The 25,421-nt window shown below is 40.5% G+C and overlaps 1 protein-coding gene across 1 annotated transcript in view; it reads right to left on the bottom strand.

Moving 5' to 3' along the window:
• Positions 1–20,465: 20,465 nt before the first annotated feature.
• Positions 20,466–25,421, bottom strand: part of ANO6 (anoctamin 6) — a 70,708-nt gene continuing 65,752 nt past the window's right edge. Inside the window, exon 20 of the mRNA XM_066550711.1 lies at positions 20,466–24,656. Within this exon, the coding sequence (XP_066406808.1) occupies positions 24,450–24,656 (207 nt within the window). The 3' untranslated portion in view covers positions 20,466–24,449. The remainder of the gene's footprint in view (positions 24,657–25,421) is intronic.

The raw sequence follows: 25,421 nt of genomic DNA on the forward strand, positions 1-25,421 counted from the left end.
TTATTGTTTGTAACCCTTTTTCTTTGTATGATCCAATTCTCACCTGGGTATATAATTCCAGAAAGACTGTAAACTCCAGTAATTCAGTCACCCAGAGTGCATCTTTAGGTGTTTAAATGCTCTAAATATGCTTTCCTGAAGTTCATTGATTAACACAGGGCTCCCGATTTTATTTAGTGGCCAGTGATTGTTTCTATAAATATATTTTTGGTCATGGCTTTAATTCTTTTGGAAACCTTACTTAGGCATAGATGATGGATGGACCATTACAAGTCATTCACTGTGGTGAAGGTTAATCAGACAAATCTTCTCATTAACCTGAATCTGATTCTCTTCTTTATTATTGAAAGAAAATTTACATTTTCACAGTGAGGTTAAGGAATGAGTTATTATGTTATAAAATATGTCTATTTATTGAGCATGTGTGCAGTTTATATGAGAGTTTGTAGAATAAGGAATATATTGTGCAAAAGCATTTTGTAGTGCTATTCAATCAGAAAAAAACCCACAGTACACTTAAATGAATAGAAGACTGTTCTTTTCCAGTGTACAAGTGCATAAAAATGACCTTGATAGCTCTTTTCTTTTTTTTCTATTTCTGTGTTCCTATGTTCCTATATTGTCTTTTTTTTTCATTCTGCCAATACTTTTTTCATTGTTTTATATTGATGTTTCATTTTCATTGGGCTGCTTATTTGCTTAAATGCATGATTTTCCACTCCCTTCAGTGGTGATCTCCATATTACTTTGTCTAGCCTTTTCCCATTCTTGCACATAGCCCTAGGAACCTTATAGGTGGCACAATGTTGTCTCCAAGTAGTATGTTCACATTTTTGAAACAGATCTAAACATCGTGAGCTTTATTTCTCAGACTAATGGGTAAACCCCTATTTATTTATCTTATTTGGCAAACATGCTATGCCAATATGCCATGAGGAGTGGTATGTAGACTGCAGGCCAACTCATTCCTTCTGTCATTCAAAAATGACATACTTATTTATACAATTTTGGATTATGTATGGCAGTGTGCTACATGTGTGCCTCCATCTATATGTGGGAGAGGGAAAGACACTGAGTCCTCTTTTTTTGCAGTCACTGGACTTTCCCTTAAGATTCACATTGAGAAATCTGGAAGCAGTAGGATTTCCTAACACATCCTACACACTTATAGGGATGCTAAACCACAATTAAATACTTAAAATCTTGTTTCTGTTGCTAGCTAACCCTGGCAGAATCATAAGTCTCTAGGCATCTACATTTCTGCCAGAAAAATCCTTAATTTTTTGAATGGTATGTTGGGAACATGACCAACACCATCTCGTTGCTGAGAGTCACTAGGTGTTCTCATATATCAACTAAACATAGTAATTTCTTCTGTTAGATCAATGTTTTGATTTCTTCTCCAATCAATGTTTTATATCAAAAAACTGAAAAATCTTGAGAGCAGAAACTGTAATGACATAGTCTTCCATGCTTTCTCCAAGTGACTAGATTAGAGTAATTCTCTGACTTGCTAGCTCAACAGACGTGCAATCATTTAAGTAAAACTGGAAAATTAACCTGAAGAAACTGGAGAATGACATACAGTTCTATGTTTCTGGCCACCACCAGATTTAGGTTAAAACTGCCTTGGCAGAGGTGAATGGGCAAGGCTCCCACAGACCTGGATGGTTGTCCTCATTGCTCCTAGAAAGCAAGGAAACCAAGAAGGTTGCATCAGCAACTTCCTGGGGCTGAGGGAGAAAAGGTTTTCCCCCACAGCTCAGTGCTAGCTAGATGAGAGAGTTCTGTATTCCTTCTGGTGGCTTTCCCAGATCCTGCTCAGAGACATGTGGATGTCCCCACATACACAACAGGGAGCCTAGGTATATAACTCAGGGCTGGATGTTTCTGTGTGGGATAAGATATTGGATTCATCCCATGTAAGAGTCAGCCTGAATTATTGCTCGGAATTCTCCGTTAACTTCAGAGGACCTCTGTAAGTCCTTTGTTTCTGGCTAAGGTTCCCAAAGTTAGCGGGATGAAGCTGGCTGAAAGTGTCAGAAGTTCAGAATTGCGACACTTGATATTGCAACTTCTAAAGGCTTTTGTGGAATGACCTGGTGGGGAAATTTTTGGTTAGGTAAATGCAGTGATATTTTACGATTGACTTTAATAGCTCTGGAAGTAATTTAAAGAATTTTGTAAAATAGCTAATGCCACTACTCTAGAAGTAGGTATTAACTGCCTTTGGTCCAATAATATTGAGGGATCAAAGCCGTTCCTCCTAGGTCTTGCTGTAATGAAAGATGGGGTTTTAACCATTCTTTAAAAGCATTGAATCGTTTCAATTCTTTCTCTCCTGAAAGCTCTTTCTATCAAATGTATTTTGATAGAGATAGAATCATGTCCCTGTTTTCTTACTAAATGTTCCTATTTATATGTTAAAAAAGCTGGCAGGTTTGCAAGTACTGAAAAAAAACCTCAAGGGGACAGCATTTTTTAAATGGAATGGTATTCAAAGTGAGAATTCATGAATATGCCTTTGGCTGGCTATGACTGCAATTCTTAGAGAGATCTGTGACACTCTCATTCAGCAGAGTCCAGCTGGGAACTGGCATGTTGTGTCTGTGTAGCCCTTTGCTCTCTGCATCCGTAGAGAAGGAGGTCAGTCCCAAGCCCCGCGGAGGGGGAGGACATGGGAGCTCTGGTGCAGCTTGGGGAGGGGCTGTGGTTATAGCTGGAGAGTAAGATCTCTGCAGGGGGTCATGAAACCTGGATCCTGGGCTACTGTCAGCCTTTTATTTGGTTCTTGATGAAGAAACTGCGGACTGGGGAAACCTTCCTGAGCTCAGTACTAACACACACATCACTAGAAATCTGTTTTGGCATTTGCTGGTTTCCTCTCTTTGACCACTGACTCTACAGAATAGAAATTACATATTGTGCTGTGCATCCTTAATACAGAAAGCAATTATAGTCACTGCCAAGTCAAAAACATCTGCCTGAGGGAAGATCTTGCTTCCAGGCCATGAAGCTGTTGCTGTGAGGTTATTCCAGCAATAACCATTTATGGTTATTCCAGCACTGTTCTGTTATGTGGCTCAGTTCACTTCTTCTGATGGTGCTTCCATCTCACTCTTTTTCTACATTCCCATAAACTTTGGGATGAAAAAGGCCTTAGGAGCTGAGAGGGTCTGGAAGAACTACTGTCAGCTGCCACAGATAAAGTGCTGTGAGGGCTAGAGGGAGGTAGGAAAGATGGCACCAATCAAGATACTGGTCTAAATTCTTTTGCCTGATTGAAAGTCACTAAAGTCTAACAACATACACAAAGATAAGTCATTATTGTACTTAATGGGCAGTTAGTTGTATTGCATCAGGTTTCCTTTATGTTACAGAGTAGTTGCACAAAGCAGAGTCTTGCCATACCAACAGGCATCGTCTAAAAGCCAGGAAATATTTCTGTATATAGAGATGGAGGGACCACAGCTGCTTGATTCAGAGAACGAATTAAAAAAGTAAATGTATGAATAGAGTCAATATGGAATGGAAGATGCACAAAAAAATAAATGTTTAGAAAATCAAGGTCTCCTATTTATTCTTGAGCATAATGCCAAAACAAGGTAATTTGAAAGGGAAGTGAAAAGCAGCATATCCTGAGTGGTATTTTATTAATTTATGGCATTGATTGGCTCATCAAAATGAAGGATTTAGTAAAAATAAAAGCAAGGAGAAATCTCTGTATGGATAATGAGACAATCTGAAACCTGTTAGACAGCACTGGATGACACAAGCCATGGGAACAAAAGGCAGGGCCTTAATTAATTGGCAGTAGATTTCTTGTCCCTTCATTTTGGCAGCAATCTAAACAGGAGTTTCAGATGGCCAGATCATTTCTCTGGTCACGTGTTGCCATGCTGTACAGTCAAGCTTAGACATGATTTTGCTAAAATGCTCAGAAAGGCTTTTGTGTATCCACATTTCCAGCTAAAATATGTTTAACATTACTTCAATTGCATGTGCCATGGACAGCCTGGTGTCAGCCACAGTTGCTTTTCACAGCCTAAGCAGCATTAAGGAACGTGAATTTGACAAGAAACAGCTGAAGAGGAGTACACTCATTCCTAAGGTAACTCCACTGACCTTGCTAGAGCTGATCCAAAGTTCAGTTTAGCCTTGACCTCTTTTGCTGTAGTTTGCAAGTTGTGTGCCTGGAGAACTGCATCTACTTCTGCTCTTCTATCCATCTTTGTTCAAGGTGATAACAAAAGAAGTAAAAAAGGTTCAGGGAATGGCGACAAACATAATTGGAGCACAGGAAAACTCTCATATGAAGGGAGGTTAATAAGATTGGAGGGGTTTCTCTTAGAGATAAGACAAATCAAAAGGAGGCCAACAAAAAGAAATCTAGAAGGACTCATCCATGTACCCCTTGTGACCCACTAAAAGCCCTTTAGAGGTCTACAGCCGTGGAATTGAACTAAACTGCTGCTACCTGCTGCTCCCTGCCAGCTGGATGTGAAGTTGGGCTCTCTGCCTTGTGTCTTTTGGGGTATAAAAGCTAAAAATCATCCATACGATATAGGGAAGGAACAGTTGTTGTGCCTGTTTCCCACACAACAGAAAATAGGGAGAGTCACAGAAAATCTGGGAGTATTCCAAATAAAAGGAAAGGAAGATACCTTTCAATGTGGTACATAAATATCCATGGAACCAGGCAATTAATAGTGTTTGAACTTATTGTGGTTTGTAACAAGACTTTTCTGGCTTATAAGTGATCCTGGTGAAGCTGAGTGCAACTGTGCAGCCTAGGGGATGCTGCATGCTCCATGGGTGGAAAGGGGATACACAAAGACTGGCAGCGAGCATGCTTCCCAGGAAAAGGCAAGGCTGAGCTGTCTGAGGCTTCAGCCACCCTGGGGAGTCAGCTGCCTGAGTCCGGTCATTATCCTGCATCATCTGAGCCAAGAGAGTCAGCCCAGCTTGTGAATGTAGCCTGTGGTCAGTGTGGACAGCAGCATTCACAGAGGGATGAAACTGGGTCAGAGCAAGCACAGTTTCTCACGCATTTGCAGTAGACAGGCAGCAGAAACAAGCAATCAGTTACCATGGTTCAGCTGGTGTTTACTAACTCGGGGGTGATGGTGAAATATCACAAGACCAAGTCCTAAAAACATGCCACCTCGTACCTCTGTATTTCACAGGCAGCAACCATTGTAACCATCTCTGAGGAGTCACCAAACAAGTTCCCTAAGCAGCTGATGATAGTGCTGTACTTTCTCAGCAAATTCAATTTCATGGCAGTGTACTTTATTTGATGAGTATTTCTTTTTTTGCTTCAGGGCTTCAGCAGCAGTGTGGATGGAGACTGCCATGCCCTTGCTTCCTACCATGTGGTTCACTCACAGCACACCTGGGTTTGTACCCCAGCAAGTCCCAGAAATTGTATAAATGCATCTTTTGTGCCTGAGCTGGGTACTCTGGCATGTTCCTCACTGCCCAACAAAGACCTACAGACTTGGCTGTCATTTGGGAACTGGGACGGATCAAGGCAGTTCCTGGGACATTGCGGGACCAAGCGCCAGAGATGACTGCTCCCGAGCCTGGTGAGAGATCTGAGTCTCTGGGGCTCTTCTTTCTAACTTCTCCATCTTCCTTAGAGAGTCTTTCAATTCCAGTTTATTCTTCACTTGATATGAAGGGATTTACACTGATCACTCTCGTTAATAACTGTTAATGGGAATTTTATTCTTGAATCTCCTGTGTTTGGAAGTATAATTTTGTTTTCAGAGCAAATTTAAATTTCTAAGTGTTCATGGGAAGAAAAAGTTATCAGACCACCTTCTGCACTTCCTAGCTGATGTTATACAGCCTTGTCTGATTAGCCTTTAAAAACTATTTTTAGCTTAAATATGTAGCATAGAGACCTAGACACAAAGCTTGATGGTGCTTATCACTTCAAATACACTATCAACAACCTCCTCCCAAAAGAAACAGATTGTAGGTGTGTAAGGGACTCCCTTTTTTCCTCCTGCAGAGAGTCTTCACTTTTGATATCAAAAAGCTTGGCTGCAGTGAGTCCCCCAGCTGCTTCAGCCTGACTCCAGAGATGGCTGAGGCTGCAGGTGAGCTCCCTGCAAAAACTGGGGCAACCCCAAGTTCAAAGTGAAGCAGCTGGAGCTGGATGGGATGCATTCCACAGACACTTCTCCATTTTTAAAAATTCCCTTTGCTCTATTATATTATAATATTTCTCTTTTACTTCTCATTTTTTCTGACCCAATTAATGTCTTTGCACTTGAAATGGTTGATACAATTGTTAGGATTTGAGGAGAGATAGCAGAGTAATGCTGTAAAAGCTGGGAGGTTTTATCCTGTAGCCCTCTGTAAGTGCCCCTCTTTGTACTCTCAGAGGCCTTTGGACATGGTAACTTTACTTAGGGGAGTTTATCTAAGGAATTGAGGTTGTCATACAGATCTTAGTTTGTGGGGATGGTTGGGTGGATTTGGGATGCTTATGTGAAATTGAGTATATATATGAGGGTAAAAATAATAGTAGAATAAAAGAATATGTAAAGTAATAGCATTTCAGATGCCCAGGCAAAAGTAACAGGTTTGTGTGTCCTAAAGCACATAGGATGAGCTTTCTGGTGACTAGGTGTAGGAATGCTTACTTATGCCTTAAATACCACATTGCATTTTGCTTTTTCTTTCTTTTTTTTTTTAATGCATGTGAAAATAATTTGAGAAGTCAGCTCTAAAAATAATAGTGCTGTGCAGCAACTGCAGTATTTTTTCAGGTGAGGTTTGAAATCTAGTGTTTGTGTATATAGTTAAGAACATATAAGTTCTTCCATCCCAGTCTCTCACATCTGTTGAGCTGATGTCTTGTATATTTGCTCTTTTCTAGGATAAAATGACTTGCTTTTAGGTTGAGCAAAAGTTTCTCAAGGACCTCAAGTAGAAAATGGTAGGAAATATGGCATAATCATCTTTTTTTCTTGTGAAATTTTCCCAATTTGAGAGGTTCCGAAGCTACTCTTCAGAATATGGATGCAAAGGTTAAATTATAAAGGTTTCTGGCAAATTATTTTTATAATGGATTTAGAAAACTGCCCTGCATTGCTGCAAGTGAGGATGGATAGGTATTTACCATTTCTGCCATAGCAGCCAATCTCTAGAAATGGGTCTGGCCATTTCGTCTTCCTTATTCTGATAGAAGAAGGAAGACAAGTGTAACAATCTGTATTTCATTAACATTCAAAGTTGGTTGAGTTTTCATGGTAATAGGCTTTTAATGATTTTGCATGGGAGAATGTTTAATGAAAGCGGAAACAGCTGTTAAGTTCAAACATAGGAAAAATAATTTAATATAACTCATGTAGCATGGCAGCATATTGAAATTTTTATTGTAACTTGTGCTGCCTCAGTTGTGAAGTGCCCTCATCTTTATTCCATTCCATATACAGTTTAGTACTCAGCTGAAAGACTGTTAGTGACTGTTTATTTTTAAAACCTTCACTAACAGCATTATTTTGCAGCCCATTTTCAATCTAGGATGCATTTTAGGAATAGACCCTTTTTTAGGTCGCATCATATAGGTCTCTATTCCAGAGGGCAAAAATAAGATGCTTAAATGACTTAATTTTTGCCTCAGTGGATGCTTGTACAGGCCACTCTGAGCCATCAGCTGATGGGTGTGGATGCTGTGGTGGGCAGGTGGTTGTGTCTGCTCCCTCTGAGCAGCCTCCATGGAGACTCTGCTGGGGAGGGATTTCTCACACACCCCTGCAGCCACCAGCAACAGCTGCCCCACTGTCCTTAGCTCTGCATCACTGGGGAACACATTGATGGATGACAGCACATTTTCCTCTGATCTAGAGACATTTCTGAACCTTACTAAAGCTGCCTTTTGCTTCAGCCAAGGGACAACTAAATTCACTTAAAAGGAAGAACCTAAAATCAGAAGTGCTATAGATAAATGAGTACAGAAAAAAATAATTCAGTTGCTGCCTTGCTCTTGTTCACCCGGTCTTTTGAAATTGTAGTGAAACTCCACACCACTTTCAGGTGAAGAGCAGAGCTGTCTGTGACTTACAGGCTTTACTTTACACAAGGAGGGATTGCTCTCCTAATCCATCAGCCAGCTGAACTGCATTGCATTTTGCCAGTAAAAGGTGGATATTGGAGGAAAGAGCCAATTAAATTACCATTACCTAGGCCTAGAGAGATATTCCTGAAGAAACAGATCACAAAGGTGTGAAAGAGCAACCAAGTCTCTCCTCAGCTCCTAGTTTTTTGGGTTTGAAAAACAGGCAGCAGTGGTGCCTATGTCTGGGTGAGTCATGCAGCTTAGAGCAAGGACTTTTAAGATCTTCTTATCCATTGGAGAGAGACACGTGTGCTACACCTGCTGTGTGTTACGTGTGAGCTGTAAATCAGATGCTGTAGAGGCCTTTTCCACAACTGAACCCCCAAAATGCCTCCTGATAGGCAGGGTCAGACCCAAGGGCAGAGGAGAGGCAGCCTCTGCCCTGGGACAGCCTGCAGCAAGTGGCTCTCCCCTCAGCCACCCCTTCCTCAGACCTGGCAGTAAATGGGCTTGGCCACTCTCCGGTGCTGGTTTTGGTTTTGTGTGATTCCCACGCCGTGCAGGCCGGGTGAGGCAGGGGCTGCTGCACAGCTCAGTGAAGGCTCTGGGTGGGAGAGCAGGAGCCAGGCTGGGCATGGGCTGGCAGTGCCTTCCCACCTCACCAAGTTTTGGTCCTGGGATCCCCCAGGTCTGAGCCCTCAGACCTGCTCAGCCTCACCTGGCTCCCCTCAGGGATCCTTTAGCTCATTACCCTAGCAGAAGATGAATAAAGCAGTTGTATTGCCTTCTTTTTTATCTGCAGGAAAAAAAAAAGAAAAAAACTAGCCAAAAACTTAATTTGAATTCTGGTTTGGGGACTGGCTTTACAATGAAGAAAATGGGTTTTAATATAAATCCAGCCTTTGCAAAGCAATGCAAACCAGTACTTCATTTCATGCAGTATCTGTACATCTCCTTTTATTTGTAAGCTAAACTATCATTCACAAGTGGAAGGTAAAGATCAGAAAATATTGCATACATTTGTAAATGGTGTAAATAACCAAGTGATTTTTTTTTTTCAAATTACAAGATTCCTTGTGAATTGTCCTTTTCCCTAATTTAAAATCCTCGAAATTTGTTCAGCTAAATTTGGTATGTTCCTAAGATCCAGATCCAAAAATGCTCAGATGTCTTAGCTGAAAATTCCTCTAACACTTAAATTGACAATGATGAATCTTAAAATCCAGCTAGCATCTATGTAGCTTTTTTTACTAATCAATTCAAAAGTGATGGAACTTTACCACCCTTCTACAAGTTACACTGCACATACAAGGCACTGCTCAGGTTTTCATCAAGCCTCCCAGCAAGGATAAAACACACTTCTTGACAGCTACAGACCACTGAAAATCAGCCTTAAAGTGAAATGGAAACAATAATAAAATTGACTTTTTGGATCAGCTTTGGATTGCAAATGGTCTCAAAACATATATCAGTGTCGCTAAGTGGACAGGGTCACATAAAAACTTGATTCTTTAAAAATTTCCATCAAATTGCATGACAAAACTAGGAAAAGTTAGGTCTCAGCTGTTATCTGCTCTATGTTGTGGACTTAGATGTGTCTTAGCAGCAATATTTATAAAATGTTAATTTTCACACTGTGAGATCTATAGGTTAGTATGGCTTTTTTCACATTGACACACTTTCTAAGGAGTTAATCACTTTAACTTTTTTTTTTCTTTTAAACCTATTATTCTAAATTGAAGCTGTTAAGAAAAAATATTCATTTTCGTATGAACACACAGAAATCCTTACAGAAAGGCTCCTGACTAAAGTGAGGTGTTTCTGGTCCAAGCTAGGAGGAAGAGTGAGGAGAGGAGGAGGGGAAAGAGGAGAGCAGGAGGGAACGTTTCTCTTCTTTCTTTCACTGTTGGGGAATGTCCCAGGCCCCTCCCTGGGATTCTGAAATCTTTGACTGAAGTCAAGCTTCCCTGGTTTCAAACTTGGCAGGAGTGTGCCCAGATGCTGGATGGTAGCTGGAATAAGAATTAACTGGGAAGGACTCACTGAGTTACTTCTAATGAAATAATTTTGTACCATAATTTTAGATAATTAGACATTGGCATAGAACCTCAGTCTACTTTCCCCAAAGCCCTGGCGGAAAAGCTTTACTCCAGCCTTTTCCAGACTTTTAAATATGTTTGTGGAAAGCTTCCCAAGGTCTTGGGTTTTCCTTTGGTTGCAAAATATGTAAGTTTGGACTCTTAGAAACTATCTGGGGAGGAAAAATATTTCCTATTCAGCTCTTGTAACAAAACAAAAGAAAAAAGAAAAAAGACCTTTTTCTTTTTTACTTAATTATAAAGGTTGCTAAGAGATAGATGCTTCATTCCTTAAAATTGCTTTTTCATGGAACAGTACAAATGTTAGCAGACAAAGCAAGCTGGTCTTGCTGTATTGTAAGGTGTTGCAGAGAACAGGCCAATAAATAGATTGAAAAGCAAAAATGGTGGGCAATGCTTGCTATGAAATTAATTAGATATTTAAATAGGAGGAGCTGATTTCTGTAAAAGCAAGAGGATTTCTGTAAAACCAAGAGTGCCTTTTAATCTTTCATAGTGGTTCAGAGATTCAGTCCTTGAGTGAAGAAATCCTAAAGGACAGCTCTAATGTGTTGGCAAGCAAAAAACATGGAGCAGTGAATAAGAAGGCAGTATCTGCTTTATAAATACATAGAGACAGCTTCACCTCTATAAAGTATTCATCATGAAGCATTAAAAGCACTTTGGCCCCATGTCTTGAGGAACATTAAAGTGTTACTGTTACTGCAGTACATTGCCTGTCCTGCTTAATGTTACTGCACACTCAGGGTATCTTTTGGGCTTGTAATGGTGGTATGTTGCAGGGTATTTCTTTCTATTTAAATAATCATGGCCCTAATTTTCAGAGAGTGTCAATATGTCTGGCTGAAATGGAATCAATGGTACCAAACTCCTTTATATTACCTAAGGAGCTTGGTCCTGTGTGCTTAAAAATAACCTAATGAGGGAAGGACCTACTTCCCTCATAAAATAACCTACTGAGAGGTTTCGTGACCTACTTCTGCAGCTCTCCTGCTCTTCTGGGAAAGATCTGCTGGGCTTCTGGTTCTTCATCTCCTTGGTCTCCCCCAAATCACTCACAAAAGCAAATTCCACGAGAGAGAGAGAGAAAGAGAGAGAGAGAGAGAGAGAAAGAGAGACAGCTGCTTCTTCATATATGAATAATACAAAGCCCTATAAATGATTAATAAAAGCTAGCAGTGACTTTGAATGATGGTGTAGTAATTCACACTAAGCTGTTTAGATGGTTCCCAGCCTTCATCCTGGCAGTGCACGAGGCACCTGGGATGAATGATTATCCTGTCATGCAGACTGTTGTTTCCAGTTGCTTAAATTGAACTCTGCACATATTGGACAGCATCATGCAGCCAATTATGGCCCACCACATGGATGGTCATAGTCAGAATTATTAACTTTTTAAATTGCTCAAAGATGCATCTGTGGGAATGGTGTCAGCCACAGACTGTGAGAGCTTCATCCTTTGACATGCTGGAACCTAGAGCTGGACCAAACAAACATCTAAACTTGATCATATTTCATGTAATCACATGTGCAGATAGTCTGGTGAATCCTGTGGAGTGCCTAGTACAGAGCAAAGTCCTGTTGCTCCTCTGGTGGTGGATATGTTCATGTTATCATTCTCCAGCAGTTCACTCCATGGGAAGTCATTGCACTCTCTGCTGTGCCTCTCTGAGCTCTCCATGGTGATTACGTTTGTGTGAGATCTATCCCTAAAAAGGGGATAACAATTTTTTAAAAAGCCTTGCAAAAATGAAATTGTATTTAAAACTAACAAACAAAAAACCCAAAAGTGAGAAGCTGGGTGTTAACTGAGTAGCTGGGAGCTGAGTAAGAGAAGCTGTCCATGGGAGATAGAGAAGAGGAGCAGAAATCCAACCCTGTCACCTGCAGACAACTCAGCTTACATCCACCGCATCCCAATGTCAATCAAAATGGATCAGAAAGATGACACGTGAGAGGTGCCAATTTTTCTCTGTTAATTACAAAGGGATCCTGAGGTGGCTTGGTAAAGTATAGATGTCTACCCTCCAGAGCCCTAAAACTCAAGGAGGTGAGGCTTACCTTTTAAATCCCTGTATTCCCTGTTCTCTGCAGTGTTCTGTTAGGCTGCCAGTACACAGAAGAGTAAAAGGCCACAGCTTAACTAACAACCTGTTGATCAAATAAATGTGCTAAAATGCTGTAGTGGAGAAGTGACTGCTGATGCAGAGTTTGTAGGGGTGTAAAATCTCCACAGACACCTTGTCTCTGACTATGGCCTGCAAAGGGGAGGTGGAAAACCTGGTTGGATTATCCCAGATAGAAGGAAAAACACCAAAGTATTTAGATCAACAAGTGAGGCTTCCCTCCTCTTCAGGGGAAAAAACAGGGCCCCAGAAGGAGTTTGGTGCCTTTGTGCTGGTTTCTGAGTGAAGCAAACCTTTGAGGGGAAACAATACTAATAGAGTCATCGCTTTGGCACATGAGCCCTGCTAGAAAGGAAGCCTGTTAATCCCCTCTATAGCCTCTCTATTTATACCCTCAGGCTGCACATAAACTGGCCAAGTACAGGAACAAAAGCTGACTAGAAAAATCACTCCTGTGATTGTTACTCTCATGAGCTATTATCCCCTTTATTAAGGACCAGGCTCAGAACAACCTCTCTTAAGGACAATATTTGTGTAGAAATGTGATTATTATGCTGATTTAGGTGAAACTTGGCCCTCTAGCAGCCTCTCCCTCTGCCCTCCCTGCCCATTTTCCTTATTGTGCTCTTAAGTGGTGGTGCCATCCCCAGGCTGGAGGAATGCCCGGACCCCAGCCCTGCCCCTTGCCTCTTCCGGAGATCGGTACCAACCTACAAGGTAAGTTTGTCTTCCCAGCCATTACTTAAAGACATTTGGTTATAGAAGTTTTGCAGTAAAAAGAAAAAAAAAGGATTACGAATTTGTGTGTAATTTTAGAGGTGGGATCTTCTATAGAAGGACAAGGTGTGGAACTGTTCACCAGATTACTGGTGTCCTTTCTGATGTTTTTTTACTTATGATAATATAGAAATCAGTGTTTGTGATATTTAGTTTTTTTCTTTAGTATATCTGAAACTCGTTAATATTTGGGATTATCCTCTCTGCAGTTTTTACTTAAGAATAAAAATCCTCCCCAATTTTTCAGTCACATGTTTCACTGTGACTGAATGGAGATGCATCTTCTCAAAGCTGGGCGGCAATAGAGCGCAGGTTTGTTTGTGTCAGTCAAATTACAAGAGGAAAAAGATGGCTCTTCTGATCTTTCTGCAAAGAACATTTCCAGAGGCTTTTGAAGAAACTCATCCTTCATTGAAATGCACTTGACTGAGAAGATACATTGAAAATATAGAGTGCAAACAACTCCTCCAGTGGTTTTGTTGGAGGAAAGGGAGCAGGAGGGATTCATCATACTTGGCTATACTGAGCATGGAACGTCTTCTTTGGAAAACTGTCTGCATCAAGAATAGCTGTGTTGCAGCTTATATTCCTGCAATGAAAATTGTTAAAAAGATCAGGTTAGACTTATCTGTGAAAATTTTACAAATTTTGACTAAATGTAACATTTCCATTAATGTATTGCCAGTATGATTGAGGATAATTCATTAGGTTAACATGGACTTAAGGGGCCTATGAAGTGAATAATGGAGATTCTTGAAGTAGAGTAGTAAATATATTTTTCAGACTATGTGCTTACAGTTTGCTAGCCCTTCCAGTGTTGGGCAATCAAAAATTTTATCTGCAGGATACCCTGACTTTTGAAGTCACAATCCTATTTAAGGCCAGACAACAGGAATAAATGAAATCAATGTAAAGAGCCATACATTATTTTGTGGGATTGTTTGTACTCTATAAGCTATTTGTGAAATGAAATTAAGTTACTCTAATAATGGTTTAATTAGGTAGTCCAGATGAGACTGTTGGTATTTAAAGACAAGGAATGGGTATATTTAAAGAGACGAAACTCCTGTCACACTGGAAAGATAAAGAAAAAATAAAAGGATGATAAGATAGAGTGGTGTTTAGGCTTATGTCTGAGGCTGACTGGAGCTAGATGTTGGATTTAGATGTGGTGGTTTCTGGATTCTTATGAGCTTTCTGCTGCTGAGGGTGCACCAGAGTGGGGCAGAGAAGTTTCCTCACGTTGTTGTGACCATAAGCTGCAAAGTACAAGTATAGTCAGTCCTCCTTCTTTTGAAGACCAAGTGAAAACCAGAAGCGACAAGAGAAATCAAAGGTTTGGGAAATTTTGCACAAATGTGACTCATTATGGGATATTAAGTGGTCAAATTGGGTGTATCTAATTTTTGCAAAAGCCAGACAAATAAGAGGATGTTTATTAGGTCATATGTACAAATCAGTCACTTCTGCAGCTGGAGGGAAGGAAAACCTTTCTGGTTCAGAACTGAGGCTTGGGCACACTTATATCTTATTCCTGGGTGAAGAAGAGGGAACTGGGAGACCTTTTGGCCACCATGCTGAATACACATGGGCTTGGCTGTCTGAACCTGCAGATCATCTCTTGCACATTTAATCAGGAATAATCTCGGAAGGTGCTGCACAAAGCCCCCAGCACCCATGTAGGACCTCCGGTAGCAAATATGAGAGAACAACCACTGGGAATGTCCTGACTCATTATTCTAAGAATTTCTTTTTCTATTAAAATATCTATTTAAATATTTCATAAGTTTTTATTTTCATGAGAATTCAACTTTAATTGAAGAAGGATATCTGAAAAATGAAGTGGTATTCCTGAGCCAGATGTTTGCCAGCATTATTAGTGACTTTTTGAGAAGCCAGTCATGTGAACAGGGCTTGCTCTGTCACAGGTCCTTCAGTATTCTCCTGGCCAAGCCTTGGTAGATGTTCATCTTTCTCAGAGGGCATGATTTTGGTCTCCTTCCACTTTCCTTCTGGCCTCGCCAATGCATTTTGAAGATGCATATTCACAAGTTAAGACATCACACATTGCTTTCTCCTGCTCTAGCACAAACAGGATTTAATATTAATATTTTTTACTTAACAGTGTAAGTTGTGTTTAATCTAAGACCTGTTAAATTTAATACTGATAAATTGAGCACTTTCTTAATGTATGTTCACATTCATTGAACATTCATACATTCAGTCACATTTATAATCTATTATATATGTGCAGTATAGATGTGATGCATTGGCTTTGTAAACAACAACAAAAAAGACAAGAATAAAAAAAGCATTTTCAAGCTAAGTAACTATTCTGTGAAATAATGGAACTCTGAGAGCTGCAGTTCATTCCATGGGCTCGGCTGATCTAAGATATCATAAACCCTGACAGAGCTTGATCCCCCAGGTTTGACTCTGTGTTCCTTCAGCTCTTGCTCTGATTCTGGTGGTGTTTGGATCTGTAATGAATCAGGTTGACTCACTTATCCAGAATAAAATTGAAGAGATAAAAATGGGGTAATTTTGACTTGGGTTAATGAGTTCAATCATCTTCACAAAGGGCCTGGGGAATGCTGTGCATAGTGAAGGTTGATGGAGAGGGAGAATGATGACTCTTTGGTAGTAGAGATCTGTTAGACCCCCTTAGCTGCCTCTTCCACCTCCCCAGCCAGAACACCAGGATCTACAAGACTTCAAAGCACTCCAAGCGGGTCTTGCTGTCCTACCCTGCTTTGCAGTGACATGGTGCCTTGCTCTTTCTGTGCACCACCAGCTGTGCCCACTGGCCCTGTGATGAGCTGGTAGAAGAATATTCAGTATTTGTATGATTTTAGTTAGGTCTCTCCCAGTTTTGCATCTTGAGCTGATTCTTCAGGATGTCAAGTAAACACAAGTGATAGTTGAAAAATTATCAGGAAAGCATGGGGACACAGGATGTGATTGAGCTCTGACAGGGGTGGTTTAGATTACTTGAAGCTGTAGGCTTCACTGCTACAACAACCTGTTTTCTGCATTTTTGTTTCCCCTTTGCTTGGGTGGATTTGAGAGGCACAGTTAAATTTTCTGAAACTGACTGATTTTTCATCTGCACAAAGCCATATGTATACAAGGGACCTAACTCTGATGTCTGGGTTGCAAAACTCTCTTTGTACCCACAAGATACTGAGAGCAGGCTACAAGAAGTTGAATCTATCTCAAGAACAAAGATACATTAATAATTTTAATAAGATTGTACGCAGACATGACAATTTAAACCCAAATCGCCAACTCATATTTGCTCATCAAAAATATCTGCAGCTGGTCTAAAGAATTTGATGAGGTACAGAAATCAGCAAATAATTTGTCATAGACTCTGACAAGACAAAATCAGATTGCAAGAAATAGATGGACCTGTATTTCCAGGCTGATCCATGTGTCAAGTACAGTGTTATGGAAAAGTTCCAGCTCTGTTCCCATATGTACCATAGATCTTCCTTTCACTGCTTGCTACTTTGGGCACACCTCATGTAGTCAGGTCTCTGTACTTGACTGAGTTTGTGGTGTGGGTGTGAACTATGCACACCTTCTGTGTGCCTGGGACTGCTAAAGGCCATTGGAGAACTAGAGCAGACATTGTCTGTGATTTAGCAGTAAAACCTGTTTTCATTACTAGGTCTCAGGTACTGAAGACAGCCCAAATCCTCCAGTACTGGAGCTTTCAATAAGACATTGTTTGTTCTGCTGCACTGTCAATAAGATGTCATTACTTCAACTGCAAGATAAGAAAGGATTTGTTAATGGCTCCTCTTGGGGGATGGTGACATTTTTTTCCCCTCATAGATCACTGGGGAAAAAATACAGGAGCAGGCTGACAAGGAAAGAAAATCAGTTTAGCACTTTTTTATTTTCTTTTGTTTTTCAATTAAAAAAATTATTTATGCTTCTCAGTAAAAGCTGTAAGTTATGAAAAACACAAATTCAGCCTTTTTCTTTTATTTGTAGTCATGTGCAAAACCAGTGATATAATGTTAAATGTTCACGTGCCTATACTTTTCAAGAGATTAAAAGAAATACTTTAGCATATTTTAAAAAGAAAGCTGCTGTGAGCTGTAACAGGTCTATAACCTTTCATTAATCTGGAGGTACAGTACTCCAGGAGAGGCAGATCAGTTTTTGCCTTTCCCAGGTCCAAGTAAGTAGTTATTAATTAACAGCAGATATGGCAAGAAGTTTTCAGTCCTTGCTTTGGCATAGCTGTCAGTGCTGTAACCCGGGGGCTGCATGGCTGGGCAGGGGGCTGCTGCTGCCCTTGCCCTGAGACCTCTGCCTCTGGCCAAGACCTCCTGCAAGTACCCTTGTCTTGTGTCACCTCTGTCCCAGGCTGCATGGCTGGCTCCTTCACGGTGCTGCATGAAATTCCCACATTGTCCTGGGGCTTTGGGAGTCCAGGTGACATTCTGGCAGTCTCTGATAGAACAATGACATATTTTTTGCAAAACCACATTTAGGACAATGATAAAGGGCCCGATCCTGTGAGTTTTTAGCCATCTGTATAGTCTTCTATATAGTTAAAGATGCGAGCACACAGACAGCATGTCTGAACTTGGAAAATTCATTTGGCTTCAGGTGAAGCTTGAGCTCAAAGCACAATAGCTCCACCTGAATAGGGATATTCAGAGGACACAGAGCAGGTGCCAAGACCAGACCTGCTTGTTTGCAGCTGCGCAGGGGATTCTTAAAGGCACAAGCCTGCCCATTCATCTGTGTAACCAGCTCAGGCAGGCAGGCAGGTCCCTCTTTTTTAAACTCATTAAAATAACTATGGGATGAGGAGCCCATTTGGCTGTGCTTTGGTAGAGTTTTTGGGCCAGAGGCTGCCCTGCAACTGGGCTACCTCTCCCACCATCTCATCTCTACTTCCCACCCTGTGTGACCCCCTGTGGCCACAGCCACGCATGCCAGCACAGCCACCGTGTCAGCACAGCCACTGTGCCAGCACAACCATCCATGCAGCCGCACTCCCCTGCCCAGTGCACAGCTGCACAAACACGGGGCTTGGCAGGAGGCAGCTCCAGGGCAGCAGGGAGAAGGCAGAGCCCCTGCCTCCTTATGCTGGCATGGCTGCCAAAATATTTTCACAGGACAAGTAATCTTAACCCCTGTCAGCCTGGGTACTCTGAGCTCCATAAAACTCAAGAACACAACAAACCCCAAGCACCCTCAGTCCTCAGTGGAGGGGATGGATATTGAGGGCTGAATGCCAGGCTGGGGGTGTCAGTCACAATTTCCATTGGCTTTCCTGGCTCCAGCAAGCGAAGATCTGCAGTGCCCATCCAGAGAGGCTCACAAGTTACTGCTCACTCGGAGCAGCCAGACCGGTTTAGAGCATGACTGCATGACTGAGCACAGTATGGCTGTAACAGGACACCAAGTGGGATCCCAGAGAATGGGAGGTAAGGCAACAGCTGCAGGGGGCTGTGGATCCCAGCACAGCTTACTTAGGCACTTGTGGGCATCATAGTTTCTCAAAAAGCTGAGAAATTACGTGAGAGACTTACACAGATACTATACAAATACCTAACATCCCCTGCCCTGATATTATGTTAATGCTATAAGAGTTGGTTGTAATTTCTCTTGTGTAGCACAATTTAAGATATGATTTTCTCCCCCACCTTGTTCTCCCCCCAGCTCCCTCTTCATATGCTAGAGGTGGCTTTTTGATGTCCTGGCCTGTGCATGCTGCACTGTGGAATGCAGTGGGATTTTCTCCTTGGTCTGTGTTGTGTACTTTTTCTTCTTTTTCTTTCTCTTCAGCATTTAGGATATTACCATAGCCTACATATTTTTAGAGAAGAGTATATCTTGATACAATTGATACAATTCCTGATTCATTAACTATAAGGTTAATCTCAGCAATTAGCATTGTTTTTACAGGATGTATCAGAGAATGCAGCAGAAATTGTAGAAAGCAATTTTAAAAGACTCTTGTTTTGAGGCACTTCCAGCTTGTAAATAAAACCCACTTTCTTCAACTTTCCTAAAAATAATTTTTTACTATTATCAGGCTATTAAAACACATTATTTTCTTATGAGGAAAATACTGCTCCAAGCTGTGTTGAGATTATTTATTACTAACTACATCCATATCTTTTCAGTGTTTTGCATACCTGCTGCTGATCCATGCTTCAGGTCCACAAAAATGCAAATAAAATAAAACTTGCAGCTGCCATCACTTGCTCCCCTGTATTGGAAAAGCAGCCTTATGTAACAGACTGGAAATGACAGGTAGGCATACCAGAGAAAAATCTAGACTTGGTGTGAATTGCTCATACCTTTGCTGACATCTCTGGTGATGTGCAGGCAGAGCACAATAACAGGGTTGGGTGTTCCAGGTGGGGCAGAACACAGTGTGCTTTCATCTGGTATAGACTGACTATCCAAAATCAGTGCACTTCATCTTTTCTATGACAGAAAGAATTACATTCTAACATTACCAGAAATAAAATCCTATGCTTTGACTATTTATATTAAGTAGAAAAATAAGTAAAGGCTGTTGTTTGAACAATTTAAAATGTGTAAATCAATTCAAAACTGCACAATCCTCACATGGATTTGGGCTATGATGATACTTTATCTTTCTGCTTGTAGGACAATAATCCTTTTATGCTTTATTCTAAAGTTTCTGCTGTTCTTACTCTGACAAAGCCACATTGAAGCAAGAATGGCAGGGCAATGTGGGTACTGGCATGGGTAAGACACATAGCCCTTAGTCAGCAGAAACCAGGTTGGAAGTCGTGGTACTTCTGCTTCTACAACTGTCATAAAGCTGCTGGAAGCAGATCCTGAGAATCTCTGTGTGAAATAAAACCAACACACTGCAGAGCAAAGAAGATATCAGTTTAAAATTACCCTCTAACCTTTCTGTTCTCTACATCTTAGGAAAGGATTTCCCAGAAGCAGAGAGCAGGACCCAGAGCAGAAGAGAACTGATGGCTGGATGGCAGGGAGAGAGAGACAGAGTGGGTTGCCTAGAGGTGGGAGCATCTCAGAATTGATCCAGATGAAGAAATAAATGATGACTCTGAAACATAACACAAGGTTTATCATGACAGGAGTGAAAGGTTATAAAGACCTAAACTGTTTATTTGTATGAGAACATTATGGTTCTTGTCATTGATATGGTGTTGGAAGGAATGACTTCCATCTAGGGGATGCAGAAAAACCCAGAAGATAAATTTTAGCACTAGTAACACTTTAATGGAATAAGATTGAAAAGGAGGATGAATATGGAAATTAAGACAGGGATGACACTGTAAAAATTTAAGTGTAGCATTTGGCAGCAGCAGTATCATTCAAGGAAAAACAAACAACACTAATCAACATCAGATGTATTGATATTTTAAAATAGACTTTATTTAATGACAATAAATATAAAGAAATCTTAATATTCAGAAACTAATTGCAAACATTCTTAGAAAAAATAAAAAATACACTCTTACATTCTGAATTTTATTGACATACACAGAGTCTAAAACAGTGGTGATAGTCTGTAATTTATGTTGCTCGGTAAGGCAATGAAATGGTCACTGGTTCAAATTCACCCGGACTTCAATAGATCTGTACAAAGTAGGAGTCTGGTCTACGTATCAAGTGTAGAAAAAAGGTAAAATGGATTCAGTTTAAAACAAATGCTGATTTTTCCTTCAAGCAGATCTTTAATTAAAGACAAAGGCTAGGAAAAAAAAATACAAATACTCATATGCTGGCAACTGGCCCCCAGCATTTTTTTCCTTAAGCCTCCGCAGAGCTACCGGCATGCAAGCAGAGCACATTTCAGCAGCTGGAGGTAGAGGCTTCAGAAACTGCATAGCTTAAATCAAACTATTAAAATGCAATTATTAGGCACCTGTGGTTTCCCTCTTCTTTCTCTGATTCAGAACTCTGCTGTGAATAACACTGAGCACATAGCAAACTGAACTGAGCTCCTGATGTAATGTCTTCTGAAATGAAATCTTACAGCTACATTAGCAAGGAGCATGGCATTTCAGAAGCAAATCACTCAAGCAAAAAGTTAATGTTGGCTAGGTGATGCCCATGCAGAGCTCACCACTCTCTTCAGCCCAGCTCTGGTTTCAGCAGACTAAGGGCCTGTCAGTGACCATTAAGTGCATATCTAAAAGCTGCCTTCTGGCTCAGTTTGAACCAAAAGGAACCCAGTCCATGTGTGCCCAGACTAATCTGTGATGCCTCCCAGAAAATGGAGACAAGTGGATGACCGGTTTCCAAAGCACATTTGTCATTTGAACAAAAAAGGTTACATAGAAACACACTCAGGGCTGATTAGGATTTTATTATGGGAGGAGCCCAAGCCACTGGCACATAGGCTTTGCTGATGTAGCAGGTTTTTTAATTGTTATTTTAAAGGCGGGAACATAAACTCTTTATGACACTGAGAGCTAACTCTCCCTTTAGGAAATGATGACAAATGATGTAGGAAGAAACAACTTGGAGACTCCCCAGGTATCAAACAGGGAGCATAAGTCTAGGCACTTCTGAAAATCAGCCTTAAGCTCTGCCACTGCTCAGAGTATGACAATTAGTTTGTTTCCTAGTCTCTTTAACTCTCAAAGAGCTTCCTTAAGACCAAATAATTACCTGAAATGGTCCATTTTGTGCTGCATTTCCCCCCACTTTATCACAGGATGCCTCCTTACCTGCCCTCTAACACCACATCTGGAAAGGTATTTTAGGCACACTGATACTATGATCACTGATGAAGGAATAAAAATGGCATCTCTCATCTGAACACAACTGCAAATGAGAAAGGTCCAGTTGAAAGTGAAAATCAAAAGCTCCAAGTATGAAAGGAGCCGACTGTCCTTTCTAAACCAACTCATTTTACACAGGGAAATCCTGACTACTTCACTAAAATTGTTCCTTGAATAAAGTTTTTGGACAAAACTTTGTTTTAACTGAAAGTTTGGTATATTATGCAGTGACAGGACAAGAGGCAGAAACTGAAACACTTTTTCACTCTGAGGATGACTGAGCAGTGGAACAGGTGGCCCAGAGAGGTTGTAGAGTCTCCATCCCTGGAAATATTCAAAAGAAGAGAAGACCAGCCTGGCTGAACAGGGAGCTTTGGCTGGAACTCAGGTAAAAAAGGAAGAGTTGATGACCTTTGGAAGAATGGCCAGGCAGCACAGGAAGACTAATGCTATGAGGTTTTGCAGGAAGAAAATTAGAAAGGACAAAGCCCCACTAGAACTTAATCTAGCTACTGCTACAAAAGACAATATAATGTTTCTATAAACATATTAACAACAAAAGGAGGGCTAAGGAGACTCTCAATCCTTTATTGGATGTGGTGGAAAACACACAGACAAAAATGAGGAAAAGGCTGAGGTACTCAAGGCCGTTTTTGCCTCAGTCTTTAGTAGTAAGACCAGTTGTTCTCTGAGAGCCCAGCCCCCTGGGATGGGGGGAGACAGGGGCAGGGAACAGAATTAAGCACTCATGATCCAGGGGGAAACATTCAGTGACCTAATACACCACTTAGTCAGACACAAGTCCCTTGTGCTGAATGGGTGCTGATCTGCTCACAGCTTGGGCAGACCTACTGCTGGCTAGATAAAAACCTGGCTGGATGGCTGGGCTCAGAGAGTGGTATTTAAAAGACATGTAGATGTGGCACTCAGGGACATGGTTTGGTTGTGGACATGGCAGTGTCAGGTTAATGGTTAGGCTTGATAATCTTAAAGGTCTTTTCCAGTCTGAATGATCTTATGATTCTATAGGGTTTGCTTCAAAAGACAGGCTTGAGTTACATGGCACTGAGTATTTGGAGATTTTGCTGCAAAGTTCATAGGTTTAATTCCTTCTGATTATTGACTGGATAAAATGCATCTTCCAAATGCTATTTAATTTCTGTAAATGTACTTCATACTTAAAAAGTTATATGAATGATCTGCCTGAAAATTCTGCATATCTATTGCATTTAAGAAGAGTACAAAATTACAAACATAATCACCTGATCTATAGAGCACAGGCATATTTTTCTTTTTTTAAAAGGTTTTGGTTTTCATGATTTATATCAATTTGTTCATTAAAAGTGTTAAAAGAGAAAGCAAGTTAATAATCTGCAATATCACTTCTTCAGGCACAAAATAACCTTCCACCTATGTGCCTAATCTGTAATTCTCTAATTCCCAGTTTGCAGCTGGAGCCAAAATAAGCGGGGAGATCGGCAGCCTGATTTGAAGATGACTGATGGCTGTAGCACATGCCTCCACACCCCTGACATCCTTCCATATTATTCAAAGCTTCACAGCATGGTTAAGGCCTATAAAATGGTTTATTCCAATCTCCAATTCCAACAGATTCATAGTCTTGTCAGAATTCACTTTATCACGCAATGTTGTATCAAAATGTTCAGCTGCACATTCGTCCTATGTCAAAACCTCAGTTAAGAGCACGTTCTGGCGTGACAGAAATGCAAAAGACAGCCCTCCACAAATATTGATTTAGTATGTGAAAAGACTTTTAACACTTATTGCTTTTACAGGTAGGAGACCTTCAGGGCTATGAGCATTTAGCTCAGAATGGGCGAGTGAACTAATGAAAGTACATTGACTGGGGAAAGATAAAATGCCTGAGTTTTCTACTCACTTGGCGTGCTATAAGGTCAGTTTGTATGCATTGATTTCAAAGGCAATTCTCCTGTTTACACAGAGATTGATGAACAGGATGGGCTTACAGTCCTGTTGCTTCTTGTGATCCAAATCCATGATTAATTGAAATATCTTGTTATCCATTTAAGTCTCAGTATGCATAGCTAATTCAGAGTAGCAAACAACCATGCTTAGTATGTCAACTCCAATGGCTTAACAGTGGGATTTTGACTTGTATTTTCTTTCTTTTTCCTTCATGTTTTGGCTTTTCCTCTTCATTTTATAGCCAAGGTCTGTTTAGCAAGCAATCAAAACTCCTTCATTGGATGCGATGATATTCTTATAGCAAATCATTCTTGTTCTTAAGGTTTATTCAAGTTAGACTAGTTATCTAATAGCTGATGCCTAAGAAAAGTAGAAAGCAGCCTAGGTGTTTGGGAATTAATCTGCATCTTCTTAAGAGGATAAATAATTTTCACTTTTTTCTTTTTTTTTCTTTTTTTAATATGTTCTAAAAATCTGTTAAAAAATGATAACTCTTATCTGCATTGCAGCGGTTGCATTTGTCCAAGGGAAACTGGTAAATGAGCATGTAAGAGTTGCAAGAAAGAATGTTTAGTAAATCCAAAGTGCTTGATAGCTTTTGGTAATATCTGGACAAATATTAGCTGTCCAAGTACTGTTATTCCATATGAAAAAGTACTTATTCATCTTTAGGTTGGAAAGTGCTGTCTGCTCCTTTGATGATTTTGTCAGCTATTTTGCCCATGGTTTTTTTCACACCTTTGAGATCATTCTCGTGTAATAGTTTCTGTGTGAGGTACTTCTCTCGTTTGACCTTGCTCTTGGTCTTCTCCGATACATCCGGAATTACATATGAAATAATAAACTTCACAAAGTATATGACATGCTGGGAAAGGTGAAAATGAAAAAATGTCAGTCAGGCTGAACAGGACATTATTATCATTCTAAATGAAATGTCACTTTTTGTCTTAAGACACTGAGCCGATTCAGTGCCAGTATCTAACACTGTAGAAAAAGATTTTAAAAAGACATGACTAATAAGGTAGAATAATTATCTGATAAACAAGAATTTCTGATTTTCCAATCCTGATTTGGGCAAGGACTTCTATGCTTGCTTTGGGGAAACCCTGGTACACAGCACTTCCCTCCTGCATGGAAGCACTTTTTACCGTTTCCTATAAGATGTTTTATCTTTGTTCAAATGACTCTGGGGCAATTACTTTTCTGTGATACAGGAAATCTGCTCTAACCAGTTTCTGATGACTTCAGTAGTCCCTGTATCAGGACCTAAACACATTTTATAATTAAATAATACTCAATATTTCTCTCTCTTCATCTTGGACTGATTTCCATCTTTCATAAGCCCAGGCTGTAGCTGCAGAGGAAGGAGCAATTGTTTTTTGATGATCATCTAGAGATGATCACTTCTTACAGGGACTGTCTTTATAGACTTCACTCTGCCATGTATTGTACCTGCATTATGTACATGCATTACAAACAGGTATCGTGCACATGCATTCAGGACGCTGTGTGCAAACTTCCTCTGAGTACATGTATTCTATTTCTGCCACTAAAAATTATTCTACAGTTCTTGAGAAAAGAAGCTGCAGCTCTGTGGGGCAATCTTCAGCTGATGTCATGATTTCAGAGA

Source organism: Molothrus aeneus, chromosome 5, assembly GCF_037042795.1.
Source record: "Molothrus aeneus isolate 106 chromosome 5, BPBGC_Maene_1.0, whole genome shotgun sequence".
In the NCBI taxonomy this organism is placed as follows: Eukaryota; Metazoa; Chordata; class Aves; order Passeriformes; family Icteridae; genus Molothrus; species Molothrus aeneus.